We start from the raw sequence: 13,957 nt of genomic DNA on the forward strand, positions 1-13,957 counted from the left end.
ATTCAAAAAGAATTCAAGTACTGGGCTTGATTTTACATCTGACTTAAGGCTGGAGGTTCCAAATTCTGTAAGCAGCCATGTTACACCCCAATCTTATTTGGTATTTTTAAAACACCTACCTATCTTAAAACTTAAATCCTCCTGCCTGCTCTTCTGGGATATACCTGAAAATTGGGAATTACTTATTTTGAATTAGTATGAGTGGTGGGATATACCTGAAATTTGGTGATTACTTATTTTGAATTAGTATGAGTGGGGAAATGCTAAAAAATACTTTTTCTTTTCCTTGGAATATTTTTTTTATAATTAATGTAATAACTCTAATAAACAGCATCATGCTTTCATAATTAATATTACTGACATTTCATCATAAATGCTTTCCATGATCCTTACAATTTTCTTTAACTTCGGAAGAGAAAAATTTTGCATGACTTTTCTAGTTGAATGTTACATCCGTGTCTCATTTAAAACATTGTATTTCATATTATAGAGATTAAGTAAATCAATCACTCTGAATAATTAAGCACAGCCCTGCAGTGCCAGGTGAACTTCCCCATGTGTGATGTGCACTTTAAAATGCTACTGGTACCAATGAAGAACTTTGACTATATACAGAATAGAGGTTGTATGTATTTTGTGTGGCTAATTTGTTTTTTGCTAGATTCTTCTATTCTGCCTGCAGAGGACTCAGGAATTTACCACCTGTAGCTCTCTGAGGAAGAGTTCAGTGTGTGCTTTCCTTTGCCTGCATCAGCAAAGATATTTTTTGGCTCATGTTTGTTCATGCAGACTCACACTTTAGAGGACCCTCTGTTTGAACATGGCTCGTCAGGCAGTCAGTCATGATAGTTACAATGATTGTCATCTCTTTGATTGCTTTACTGGAACTTAAACCATGCTGAGTCCCTTGCACAGCAGGTAAAAATAAGCCAGTAAATCCCTATCAAATGTCAGGGGTGAAAGACAGGGTCACAAATCTAAGAGAAGGGCAATGAGGACAGTAATTCAGGCCATGGCTCCCTTCAGTAACTTAAATGTACATGATTTATTTTTTTTTTCATGATTATTTTTTTTAAGGCCTTGTTTTTCACAGTCTTTCCAGAGATGAAGTCAGTTCTGGAAAGGATTTTATAACACCAAGGGAGGCAGCTTAAGGAGCAGGCTTGGATAAGATGTTCTAGTCATAAAGGCAGGGAAAGTGCTGAGAGAGAATGTCCTTAGATATATGATTTGTCAGATATGTCCAGTTTCAGCTCAGCCATTTGATGTGGCTTAGAGATGGCAAAATAACACTTCAGTACAGAAAAGAAGGTTGGGGTTTTTTTTCAGTCCCCTTTTCCCCAGTAATTGGATTTCTTTTAATAATAACTACTATATATTATGGTGTGAAAATTTTTAATAAAGCTTTTGGCTGTAACCAGGAAGCCTGACTTAACCTTTTCTGAGAAATCAGGTTAAGAACCTGTCATGCAACTGTCATTAGCCAGTCCTTGCTGCTTAACAGTCTTACAAGGTCAAATGCCTGTGCAGAAGTGTCCAGGGTCAGGAAACCCTACAAATTACCTCTCTGCAGAATTGTGCCATCCAGAAGGCCCACGACTTGAAAATCTGGAGCTTAGAGAAACTGAGCACCACACTTGCTTGTAGGTCCATTTTATGCCCAGATGAATGGCCTGACCCTTGAGTCAGCTGAAATTTTGGGCAGGTTGAAAAAGAATATCAGAGCTACCTTAAAAAAAATAAATAAATTTGTGGGAAGTTCTTCATTGTAGTTTGATACATCTTGTGACTAAACAGCTTTTTGTGTAGTTTCTAAGAATAATTTGATTTTTAAAAGGGAGCTGTGTGCTAACCCCATATATTGTTCTTTATGTTTAATTGGCATTTTCTCTTTTTCTTCAAGATTTCGACAGTAAAAGAACCTTTCATTGATCTTTCACTTCCTATAATAGAGGAGAGGGTAAGAAACAGAGTATGTAATAAATAACTGCTTCCAGTGAATTCTTTTTACATACCTTTATGAAGGTGTTTATGGATATACACAGTTTTGATTTCAAGCCTTAAAATATATGCTTCTCCATAAATACATGGACTGCCATATAAGTTTATTATATGTAGGTACACATCCAATGTCATAAATGCATAGATTCTTAAATTAGTTCAGATTTGGAACGTTGTAATTGTGTAGGTCTGAGATTACTTAAATTCAGTACTGTTTTTAGTAGATACTTACATGAATAAAATGATTATAACCTTTTCTTAAGGTCCAGAAAGTTAGATTCTATCTTACTGGGTTTGCATCTAGGGACCCTGGGTCCTTGGGCTGAAGGGGACCTCTGGGATCAGACAGTGTAAACACTGATAGATTTTTTAATACATGAAAGACAGGGTCACAAATCTAAGAGAAGGGCAATGAGGACAGTAATTCAGGCCATGGCTCCCTTCAGTAACTTAAATGTACAACATGATTTTTTTTTTTTTTCATGATTATTTTTTTTTAAGGCCTTGTTTTTCACAGTCTTTCCAGAGATGAAGTCAGTTCTGGAAAGGATTTTATAACACCAAGGGAGGCAGCTTAAGGAGCAGGCTTGGATAAGATGTTCTAGTCATAAAGGCAGGGAAAGTGCTGAGAGAGAATGTCCTTAGATATATGATTTGTCAGATATGTCCAGTTTCAGCTCAGCCATTTGATGTGGCTTAGAGATGGCAAAATAACACTTCAGTACAGAAAAGAAGGTTGGGGTTTTTTTTCAGTCCCCTTTTCCCCAGTAATTGGATTTCTTTTAATAATAACTACTATATATTATGGTGTGAAAATTTTTAATAAAGCTTTTGGCTGTAACCAGGAAGCCTGACTTAACCTTTTCTGAGAAATCAGGTTAAGAACCTGTCATGCAACTGTCATTAGCCAGTCCTTGCTGCTTAACAGTCTTACAAGGTCAAATGCCTGTGCAGAAGTGTCCAGGGTCAGGAAACCCTACAAATTACCTCTCTGCAGAATTGTGCCATCTAGAAGGCCCACATGACTTGAAAATCTGGAGCTCAGAGAAACTGAGCACCACACTTGCTTGTAGGTCCATTTTATGCCCAGATGAATGGCCTGACCCTTGAGTCAGCTGAAATTTTGGGCAGGTTGAAAAAGAATATCAGAGCTACCTTAAAAAAAATAAATAAATTTGTGGGAAGTTCTTCATTGTAGTTTGATACATCTTGTGACTAAATAGCTTTTTGTGTAGTTTCTAAGAATAATTTGATTTTTAAAAGGGAGCTGTGTGCTAACCCCATATATTGTTCTTTATGTTTAATTGGCATTTTCTCTTTTTCTTCAAGATTTCGACAGTAAAAGAACCTTTCATTGATCTTTCACTTCCTATAATAGAGGAGAGGGTAAGAAACAGAGTATGTAATAAATAACTGCTTCCAGTGAATTCTTTTTACATACCTTTATGAAGGTGTTTATGGATATACACAGTTTTGATTTCAAGCCTTAAAATATATGCTTCTCCATAAATACATGGACTGCCATATAAGTTTATTATATGTAGGTACACATCCAATGTCATAAATGCATAGATTCTTAAATTAGTTCAGATTTGGAACGTTGTAATTGTGTAGGTCTGAGATTACTTAAATTCAGTACTGTTTTTAGTAGATACTTACATGAATAAAATGATTATAACCTTTTCTTAAGGTCCAGAAAGTTAGATTCTATCTTACTGGGTTTGCATCTAGGGACCCTGGGTCCTTGGGCTGAAGGGGACCTCTGGGATCAGACAGTGTAAACACTGATAGATTTTTTAATACATTTATACTGGTGTTTTCAGCATTTCATAGAATGCCTCCATCAGCTGCAGAGGAATTGTGTTCCTCTGAAGGCATCTGCTCTGGTTTTGCAGGACTTGGGGTTTTTAATTGAGAAGAGCAGGGGTGGGTTGGGGGTGGTTCTTCCCCCATGCTACATATTTTCACATATATGTAAGGCAGAGTATTTAATAGAATCATGGAATCATAGCATGGTTTGGGTTGGAAGGGACCTTAAAGATCATCTAGTTCCAACTCCCCTGCATGGGCAGGGACACCTCCCACCAGACCAGGTTGCTCAGAGTCCCATCCAACATGCCCTTCAACACTTCCAGGGATTGCACTTCCACAACTTCCCTGGGCAACCTGTTCCAGTGTCTCACTGCCCTCACAGGAAAGAATTTCTTCCTGATGTCTCACCTAAATCTCCGTTCTTCCAGTTTAAAACCATTATCCCTTGTCCTCTCACTCCCTGCCCTTGTCAAAAGTCCTTCCCCAGCTTTCCTGAAGTCCCTTCAGGCACTGGAAGGTGCTATAAGGTCTCCCTGGAGCCTTCTCCTTTCCAGGCTGAACAGCCCCAACTCTCTCAGCCTGTCTTCAGAGCAGAGCTGCTTCAGCCCTTGAATCATCTTTGTGGCCCTTCTCTGGACTTGCTCCAGATATTTAATCCTGTATAAAATGTACTTGTCTCCAAAAACCAGTTTTGCTCATAATAAATTCTTCATCTTTGTCACTGCATGGAGTCCAGACAGCTGTGGGAATTTAAGAACATTTGGAGTTATTTGGGCCCCTGTGCTATGTGGGTCAGATGTGTGACATGGGAACTTCATGGCTTCTGTTTGAGAGATCCGGCTTTTAGCAATTGCTGCACTTACTTGAGGACATGCATGACTTTATGGTTGTCTCTTTTATAGTCCAGAGATGCTGCTGCTGTTAATGTGATGGGGCACGTGCAGCAGCTCATTCAGCACATTATAAGGTGGTAGGCTGCACCAGAGACTGACTTGTGGACACCTGTGTCCCCTCTGATCAATTCACATCTTATACATGTCCTCCTATAGTATTAGAATAGATTATTTGGTATATTTTCTGCACAGGGATTTTGTATCATTCCTGTTTCTTGTGGCTCTCAGTTGATCCTTCAAAGATGTTGATGGTGTGTTAAATGATAAATAAAAAGAGAAAGAAGTCTTAGACCCAATTCAGGGGGCAGTTCATTGGATTTCTATAGGTTACTATTTTGAAAAATAAAGGGAAAAATCCCACCTCCATTCATTTTTTCTGTAGGTTGCAAAGGAATACAAAATTGGTGTGTTTCCTTTCCTAATTTCATGTCTAATTTTCTAGGTTGCAAAACCTGTGCCTTTGGGAAGAACAGCCAAAGGTAAAAGTGTACAAGAGGCAGATCTTGGTCAGTATAGCTGTTCTTCTATCACTGCACTGAATAATCAACCTAAAATTGTCAAGAAACACACTTTAACAAAAGATAAGGTAAGAACTTAAATACTAGCCCATCTTGAGTTTCTAGACTTCCAGGGGTGGAAATTTTGACCCCTATCAATGGGGGTTTTTTGTATAGACATAACTGACATAGACTTGGTGAAAATATTTACGTCATCATTCTTTAGTCTTAAAAAAATTATGTATTTTCAGTGTAATCCATCTGCAATAAAACTTCTAATCCAGAACAACTGTTGAATTCAGTCAGGTTTGTAAGTTTGCTTGTTTAAAAATGGGGGGCTGTCCCATCATTTTGTAGGCAACTCCTGGTCAGGCTTTTCTCCTGAAATGGGAGCTTCACAACTTTAATCATTTTTTTGCCTGCTATTTGCATAATACTCCTGGACATGAGCAGTAATTTCAGACAAGTTACTCTCCCTCATCTCTGTTTATAAAGCAAGGAAGCTTAACTGAGACAAGAAATTATCGAAATGAAAAAGGTTTTGAGGTTTCTAGTGATTATCATTGATATTTTATTTTTTTTTTTTTCCAAACTGTTGACTTGCTTGTAAGTTTAAGGCCTGGAAAGAAAAGAATACTTATATATCACTTAAAATCATGGCAGCTTCAAGTTGTGTTTTTTTTTTTAAAATCTATAGTAGTAGTTTTCTGTGGCATTGATATTTTTTTTTTCTTGCAATCTTGATAAAATAAAAGATATCAGCTTCAGATAATTTACAAATTAGCAAATTACGAATAGGACTAGGGATGCTTTAATTAGTTTGAAGACAAATGCCTACAAGGTGAGTTGAATTTTCTTCCAGGGCTGCTCATCAGCTGCTCCCTCTGATGGAAGGCAAGGGGACTAGATTAAGTTTGAGATCCTTTTAGAAGCTTAAGTTAGATTAAGTGAAAACCCCTTGAAATGTGCCATCCACAGCTGTCACAAAGTGAGTGTAACTAGTTGTGGGAAGTACTGATCTCACAGTAAGTGTAATGCTCTTAGATGGTTGCACTGTAGGTTTCTAATCCCAAATTGGTTTAAAAAGATCTTAAGGAGCTCAAGTATCTTTAAACATGTGAGAGATGGTAAATAGAAAATAATAGGTTTCATTTGGATGGAATGTGTCATGTTTCAAAAGCTGTGTTAAATGGCAGATGGTTTTCTGTTTCCCCCCTCTGTGACTGAAACAATAATGCTCCAATCACACAGAACCAACTGAACCAGGAGAGGCGCCTTGCCAGAACAGCTTCCTCCAATGAAGAAGAAAGAAGTCCTGTTATCATGCAGGAAAAAACCAAAAAGCTTGAGGTGGAAGGTAGCTCTGGTGTCCTGTACTCCAGAGACCCAACTGCAGATCCTGCTGTCACGGGCAGTCAGACTGAGGGCAGTGAGAAGGAAGCCAGTCGCTCCGAGAGCAGCTTTGATGCGGACAGTGAAGCCTCGGAAAGCGAAAGCGCTTCTAAGCAGACAGATTTCAGCCCCTCCAGCAAGGTGTCTGGTGTCAGCACCAACCACCTCAACGTTAGGAAGCCCAGTGACAGCAACGATGAGGTGATCTCCACTGCCATGTCCAAGCTCAGCTTCTGTGATACTAAAAACGAAGAGAAAAAGTCGAGCCGTGGGGATCCCACAGTAGGTTTATCAAATAATTCCACGTTCTCTGTCGACAAATCCTCACTCTCCCAGAATCCTCAAAATGCTTTTCAGACACTTTCCCAAAGCTACATAACTAGCTCGAAGGAATGTTCTGTTCAGTCCTGCCTTTATCAGTTCACCTCTGTAGAGCTCCTCATGGGCAACAACAAGCTTCTGTGTGAGAGCTGCACAGAGAGGAAACAGAAGTATCAGAAGAAAACCAACTCCACAGGTAAAGTGCTTTATCCCTCTGAGTACACAAAATTGCCTCAAAACCTGTGCACTAGCTGCTGTTTTCGTTGCTCCAGCATGGGCCTCCCCCTCGTGGCTAAACAGAAAATGTCTCCCCAAGCAGAATTTGCTTTTAACACCTTTAAACTTCATCCTGTGAAGGCAACAATATTATGCGTCAGATTAGAACACAGTCAGAGGTGTCATTTAGAATTTGTTTTGCATCTTTTATCTGACAGATAATTCAAAGATGACTGTAAACTGAATAGGCTCATCATGTCATACTAGTCTTTGCTGCTGTTTCTGTTCTTTACAATCCTAGCTTTGATGTAATTGCTGCGTTATTCAGCTCTAGCAACGTACGTACTCAGGGAAGTAATGGAATCAGGTATTTAAGGGGGGCAAAAAAAGACACTTGTCATGAAAAGGGAAAAAAAACCTGACAAAGCTTTGTAAGAATGGGGATGAGAGAACTACCTTCTTCTGACAATGTTTTCCTCAATGTTTGTATGGTCCAAGCATACCATTAGGGTTCACTGAGTAAGAAAATCAGTTTAAATATAATGAAAAATAAACTTCTAAAACAGACTGGAGGATTATTTTTTTTTTCAAGTATAGTAGTAATTCAGAGGATAAAAATTTATGCTTTTCTGATTGTTTGTAGAGAAAATACAAAGGGATGTCTTACATTAACAAAAAATGCCCATTTTCTGTGCATTTATAGATATCTGCAGAGATACAAGCTAAGCATGAATAAATTCAGAAAAACTAATCTAAAAGTAGTATTTTATACTCATCCATTTATCATTATTGGACTGTGCTACATAAGTAGCATGTTCTGTGGGCACAGTGAGAAATGGAAAACTATTTCACAACTCATAATGACTTTTTCCTTCTAAAACAAAAGATCTAAGAAGTCACCTACTTCTACACAAAATGCTTCATTCTACCTCAAAAGAAATGTTCCTTTGGATGTGTAAAATCAGTAAATTACTTATTCAGCCAAAAAAAAAAAGAATCCTGGTAGCATGGTCCCTTTTACTGTACAGCTAACCCTTGAGCTGCTTTTGGTAGGAGCCTTGGGTTCAGCTCCCTCTGCACCAAAGCAGGATTGGTCCACCTTTCCCAATCCCATGTGCTCAAGCCAGCAGGTTATGAGGCATCCTTAAATAAGTAGTTAGTCAGAAGGAACAGAGGAATGGAAGATTAATCTCTGTCTTAGAGGTCAGCACATTAGCATAGATAAAAAGACCTCTGCCTTCCATTTCTTGTCCCAGTGATCATCCATTTCTTTCAGGTGAAATAGTTTTCACAGGAAAGTTGGGTGCTATAGTAACAGGCAATGTAGGAATCTCAGTGTGCAGGCTGACCTAGATAGTGTAGATGCTTCCAACTTTTGATCCTGATTTGCAGAGGACAGGCTAAAATGATGCTCAGAGTTGGCAGATTATATTTATTAGAAACTAGTAAAATGAGAGAATGTTTTCCTGTTACTCCACAAAATTTTCCTTCCATTTCATGTAACATGTACAAAATCACTGCTACCCAGATCTGCTCTGTCAGATGTTTAAGAAATATTGAAATTCTGTGTGACTGCCTTCACTTCACCATTTATTTTGATATTCATAAATACAGACAAAAAAATGGAAGGTGTCTACACAAATGCTCGGAAACAGCTGCTGATTTCTTCTGTTCCTGCTGTTCTTATTCTCCATCTGAAAAGATTCCACCAGGTAAATCCCAAAACCCTCTTGTATATTCCCCCTCCTCACTAGCAGAGGCAGTTCTTCCAGTTCATTGTGCATACCAGTACTTGGGTTTTATAGGGAGAACTGGTAGAACCACTATTTGAAACATGCTTATGGTTTCTTGACTAATCCCTTCAGCCAGTGTCCAGGGAATCCTTACAGGTGTCCATCATGCTCATGTGCAGCAGGCACTGCATTGAAAACATAGCAAAGAATGGTTAAATCAGTTACAATATTATTCTTGGGTTTGGTTTATTTTAATAATATAGCAATACACCCTAGCTTTGGAAAGCTTCCTAGGAAGAATATTTATCTTACAGTCTTTTTTTCCCCTTCTCTTTTGAAGGCTGGTTTGAGTCTACGGAAAGTCAACAGGCATGTGGATTTCCCACTGATTTTAGACTTAGCACCATTTTGTTCTGCATCTTGTAAGGTACACATTTCAAACCTTTCATTTTGATTGTACTTCAGCAGTTGTTGTCCTCAGCACCAGTTACACTGTTCCTTCCTTTCCTAAAGAAATTATAGAGTGAATGTTTCCAAATAGTATCCCAAGATCAGAGTCCTAACTAACTGGAATTCCATTCAGATCAAGAATATCACTGATGTTAATTAGCACTAGCTAAGCCGTGGTGCCCTGCTGGTATCTGAACAGCATTAAGGAGAAATACTGCTGCTTCCATGGTAACTAAATTCAATTAATAGACTCTTTAGTATTTTTAATAGATGCATTTCACCACTGGAATTGCTGGAGGTGTCTGCTTCTTTTGAAGTAATACAGTTGAAAGCTAGTTATCTGTAAAATATGAATGTAAATGTAAAATATAAATGTAAAATTATTTATGTTTGTTTTCTGTGTTTTTGGGAATGCAGAATGTTACAGATGGTGCAAGAGTGTTATACAGCCTCTATGGAATAGTGGAGCACAGTGGGTCCATGAGAGGTGGTCATTATGCAGCATATGTGAAAGTCAGGACACCTTCCAAGAAATTACTAGAGCATATTTCTACCACTAAAAATGTTCTAGGTATGTACAAACAGTGCCTCCTTTCTCTGTGAGTAAAACCAAAAGCAACCACTGGCTACAGCTCTTTACCCTTAAGGGGATTTATAACAAATAATTATTTTAGCTCAGAACATTCTGTTATTTTTAGGGCCACATAAATAAATTCTTTCTTTTTTTTTTTTTTTTTTCCTGTTCCACCCAGTACATTTAACCCCACATAAAGCTGAGTGAATAATGGAATATTGGTTCAGTTTTTCAACAGAGAATCAATGGAAAACTTTTATATCTTTCCTAGTAAAAAATACTATGTCCAGATGAATTGTTGTGCCCTGTAAAATGTAATTATTCGGCATTTTTGGTATTTGAAATTGTCCTAGTGCAAGAGCCAAATCCATGACAATTTAAATCAAATTTTCCATCTGTTTGAGCATTTTATCTTTCTTAGGATTGGAAATTTTTCATGCATAAAAATCTGGAATATTGTGGTTTAATGTGAAGAGCAATAAACATTTTAGTGGAGGATACAAGGTTTCTGCTGGTAGCTTGAGAACAGCATTCTAGTTCTTATACACTATGCAGAATGGAATAAAAATCTGGCATAGAATCTGCTAGTGAATGAATGATTTGTGGAGGCAAGAAAGATGAGCTGTCAGAGTAAGGGAGACATATTCACTGCTCCCTTTCATGAGGGGAGTGAGAACCAAGCTCTATCCTGTGTATTTTTTGCACTTCAAGCTCATTTCCCAGCAGGACAATTTTTATTGAAGCAGAAGGCTCCCTCAGTTTTATGCTTTTCCTTGCAATGATTGTTAGAACAGAGGGAATCTTGTTGTGGTCTTAATTTCACACTAGTCAGCTGTTGAAATACTTGTTTTCTTTATGTCAGAACATACCTGACTGTTAGAACTCAGTAAGCTGTGCCTGAAATGTCTTAGGCTTTTTCAAGAAATATGGGAAAGGTGATGGCAGTGTATATTTGTAAGTCTTATCTTCCACCAGTTTTTCTTGAAGAAACATCTTCTCCTTTTCCATTTCAGGTTTAAAAGAAGCCATGGGAGCATCAGGAGGACAGTGGGTATATGTCAGTGATGCCCATGTTCAGATGGTTCCAGAATCAAGAGTACTCAATGCACAAGCATATCTACTTTTTTATGAAAGATTATTCCTATAAATCTCAACAGTTTAATTTCAAAGATGGTAGTGGCTATTTAGTTTATCTTTCATAAAGCTGCAGTGGTAAGAGTACCTGTAAATATTGTGCCTTTATCTTGTAGAGAATTTATCATACGTTGACTCTGAAGTTCAGTCAAGCTATTAGAAATACCTGAATGGTTCTCTTTAAAGTATGCACTTTGCCAAACATTTAAAATTCCTGGATTCATTAAAATACAGTACCATTAGAATGTAAGATGGTGTAAGGTCTCTGGAAAGTTTGTTCTTTATTTTAATGAAGAAAAGCTTTCACCCATAGCTCTAGAGCAGTTGAGAATAAAAATGCTGGTAGTGCCTGGATTTGCTGGTGTACAGTAACAATAGCAAGTATTTCAACTGCTTGTGATCTAGTCCAGAGCCTTCCCACCACTGGCTTGGATCTCAGCTGTGAAGATTTCTGCAAACAAGAACCTGTCCAATTGTGTTGCCTCTCCGTGTAGTAGTTGGAAAGCACAGTGTTTCCAGAATGGAATAACAGCAGCTGCCCCTGGCTAATGCTGCAGTGCACTTTCCTGATAGAGCTGGGAATAGACTGGGAAAAAGTGGCTTCTGCAAAGTGGCAGTGACTCCTCAGCTCCCCAGTACCCTTCCAGCTGTCTCCAGCTGGCACTGGTATAGCAATGTACTCCTGTTTATATAGATATATAAATATACACTTGGTGTGAAGATGTGTGCACACACGTGTGCATATCCACATGCACACCATACATCTATCAATATATCTTGTCATTTCACCTACTAGGAAAGAGATTTGCAAATACCTCTGTATTTAGTCAATTTTCAACTTCATAATGATGACAATGTACAGCATATAGCTTATGTATGAATACATATGGGGGTTAAGCCTAACTGGGTAATTCTGTTACTTTTGGTTCTAAACATGAATTTGTTTATCTGTTCCTGAATACTTTTCTCACAGGAGTAATAAACTACACATTATTTTTGCACTGTGTGTGTGAGTTGGACAGTAAATGATGACTTTTGCCCTCTGGTATGTGTCTGGACTTCCCTTTGTCATTGGTGGAGGGCAGCAGGTGGTCTCCTGGCAGAACTTGTTTCTGTATCCTGTTTGCCCTGTTTTGAATTGTTACTTCCTTTGGTTATGTCTCATTTCCAACCCAGAGAGTAATTAGATGTATTTTAAGGTCAAAACCTGATGACTGCTTTGAAGCTATGTCACAAATTAAATTATTTCATAAGCAATTACTGAAATACAAATGACTTCTGAAACAGTTACATCCTGCCCCAGCTTGCTCTTTGGTTAAGGCTATGTTTATTTCTGCTTACTATTAGCATTTATGGAAATGTTTTTGGTGAAAAAAAACATGCCTTCCCTATGACTGTCTCTGCCATGTGTTGTCATACCTATTTTAGCACATCTTTTCTATTATCTAGCTCTGTTTCAGAGCTTCATCCCACCTGCATTCACTCTTTTCCATAATAAAACAGCAAAACCTGCCCTACTTGCATTTGCTCAAGCAGCTGACGTGTATTTTAAATGTATTTTAGATCCATTGATCACTGTAACAGAGTGAGCCCCTGGTAACACAGGATTTTATTTTCCAAAGTAAAACTCCCCTGTTTAGGTCAAAATTAGGCTGTGCATTTAGGCCAGTGCAATTATTTTTTTCCCTCCATGGATTAAAATTGTCTTAGTCTACCCAAAAGTAGTAAAAGTCAAGAGAAATCAAGCAGCCAGTTTTAGCCATCTGTATTCCAACTAAAGACATCTTAACCTGAGTCTACACTAAGAAAGAAAATCAATAAATAAATGTTTTCAAGAGTAGAGTTGGTTAAAATACGTTAATCCTCTTTGACCTCCTTATCTTCCCATACCCTTCATCCACATATACACACCTTCCTCCTCTTGGTGTATTGCTGATCAAAACTCAGAATTAGATCTGGGCAAGAATCACAGCAAATACCAACCAAGTTTCACTTTAGTGACACAATCTTGCTAGGAGACCACAGATGGAGTGTGCTTGACCCACCTTAAAGCAGCCAGACGGACCAGATGTGGCCTGAAGTTCCTACATTTACTGATTTTTGTGAAATTACTCAACTAAAGTACCTATATTAACCTATTTTTTAGCCTAGAACTACCTTCCTAGAGTACAAAACTAGGAGAGAAACAGAACAAGGTTCTTAACCTGCATTTTCTTATTTTTAATGCTATTTTCAGAACACTCTTGAAGTGGTTTTCACTTCTCTTTAACTGGAGTTTATATGCTGTTTGGACTGCTGAGATCTTCCCAAGTGGACATACTGACCAGAATGCCATGAAAGATGCTGGCAGGATTGTTTCCTCAATATCAGCCGGGGAACATTTTCTTCCTATTAAGGTATTTTACAGATTATGGGAGAAAATGGCATGAAGAAAAGCTAATGCCTTTATCCGAGATAACCATTCCTGTTGCTGTTGGGTGAAGCTTCTCAAGTTGAAACAAAAAGCCATGTTAGCAGCAACTCCAGTAAGTTCAGAGTCAGGAAGAAGTATGCAAATATTAGAGAAGGAAACATTCTGTAAAAATGAGGGCAACAGCTGAAGTTACAGCTTTAGAATGAAGAATCGATGAGTAACGAGGCTATCACACAATTTTAGATGCAAGTCATGCTTGGTGTGTCCTTCAAGACATACTGGGGTTTTTTTTGTGGTAAAATTTGGCTCCAGAGCAAGTGATTGTACATAAATATGCATACTGGGTCCTCTTATAGTTCCTTATCAGGAATTGCAAGAGGAGATCAGAGTGTTCCAGGAAAACAAGGGTATACATCCTGTATTTGTTAAAATGTTAACATAATCCTAGAGGCTATTTGTAGAGTCTAGAAACTTTTTAATTTCACATAATCACAGAATGGTGGGGGTTAGAAGGGATCTCT

General features: G+C 38.1%; 1 protein-coding gene across 1 annotated transcript in view; it reads left to right on the plus strand.

Annotated features, from left to right (window-relative positions):
• Positions 1 to 11,397, plus strand: part of USP45 (ubiquitin specific peptidase 45) — a gene marked incomplete at its 5' end in the record, with an annotated part of 28,219 nt that extends 16,822 nt beyond the window's left edge. The window contains 7 exons of the mRNA XM_010006321.1: positions 1,904 to 1,960; positions 5,149 to 5,292; positions 6,455 to 7,112; positions 8,747 to 8,844; positions 9,206 to 9,292; positions 9,733 to 9,886; positions 10,903 to 11,397. Coding sequence (XP_010004623.1) covers positions 1,904 to 1,960; positions 5,149 to 5,292; positions 6,455 to 7,112; positions 8,747 to 8,844; positions 9,206 to 9,292; positions 9,733 to 9,886; positions 10,903 to 11,036 — 1,332 coding nt within the window. The remainder of the gene's footprint in view (positions 1 to 1,903; positions 1,961 to 5,148; positions 5,293 to 6,454; positions 7,113 to 8,746; positions 8,845 to 9,205; positions 9,293 to 9,732; positions 9,887 to 10,902) is intronic.
• Between the last annotated feature and the right edge of the window lie 2,560 nt (positions 11,398 to 13,957).

The sequence above is a fragment of the Chaetura pelagica genome, unplaced genomic scaffold, assembly GCF_000747805.2.
Source record: "Chaetura pelagica isolate M959 unplaced genomic scaffold, ChaPel_1.0 scaffold399, whole genome shotgun sequence".
Classification (NCBI taxonomy): domain Eukaryota; kingdom Metazoa; phylum Chordata; class Aves; order Apodiformes; family Apodidae; genus Chaetura; species Chaetura pelagica.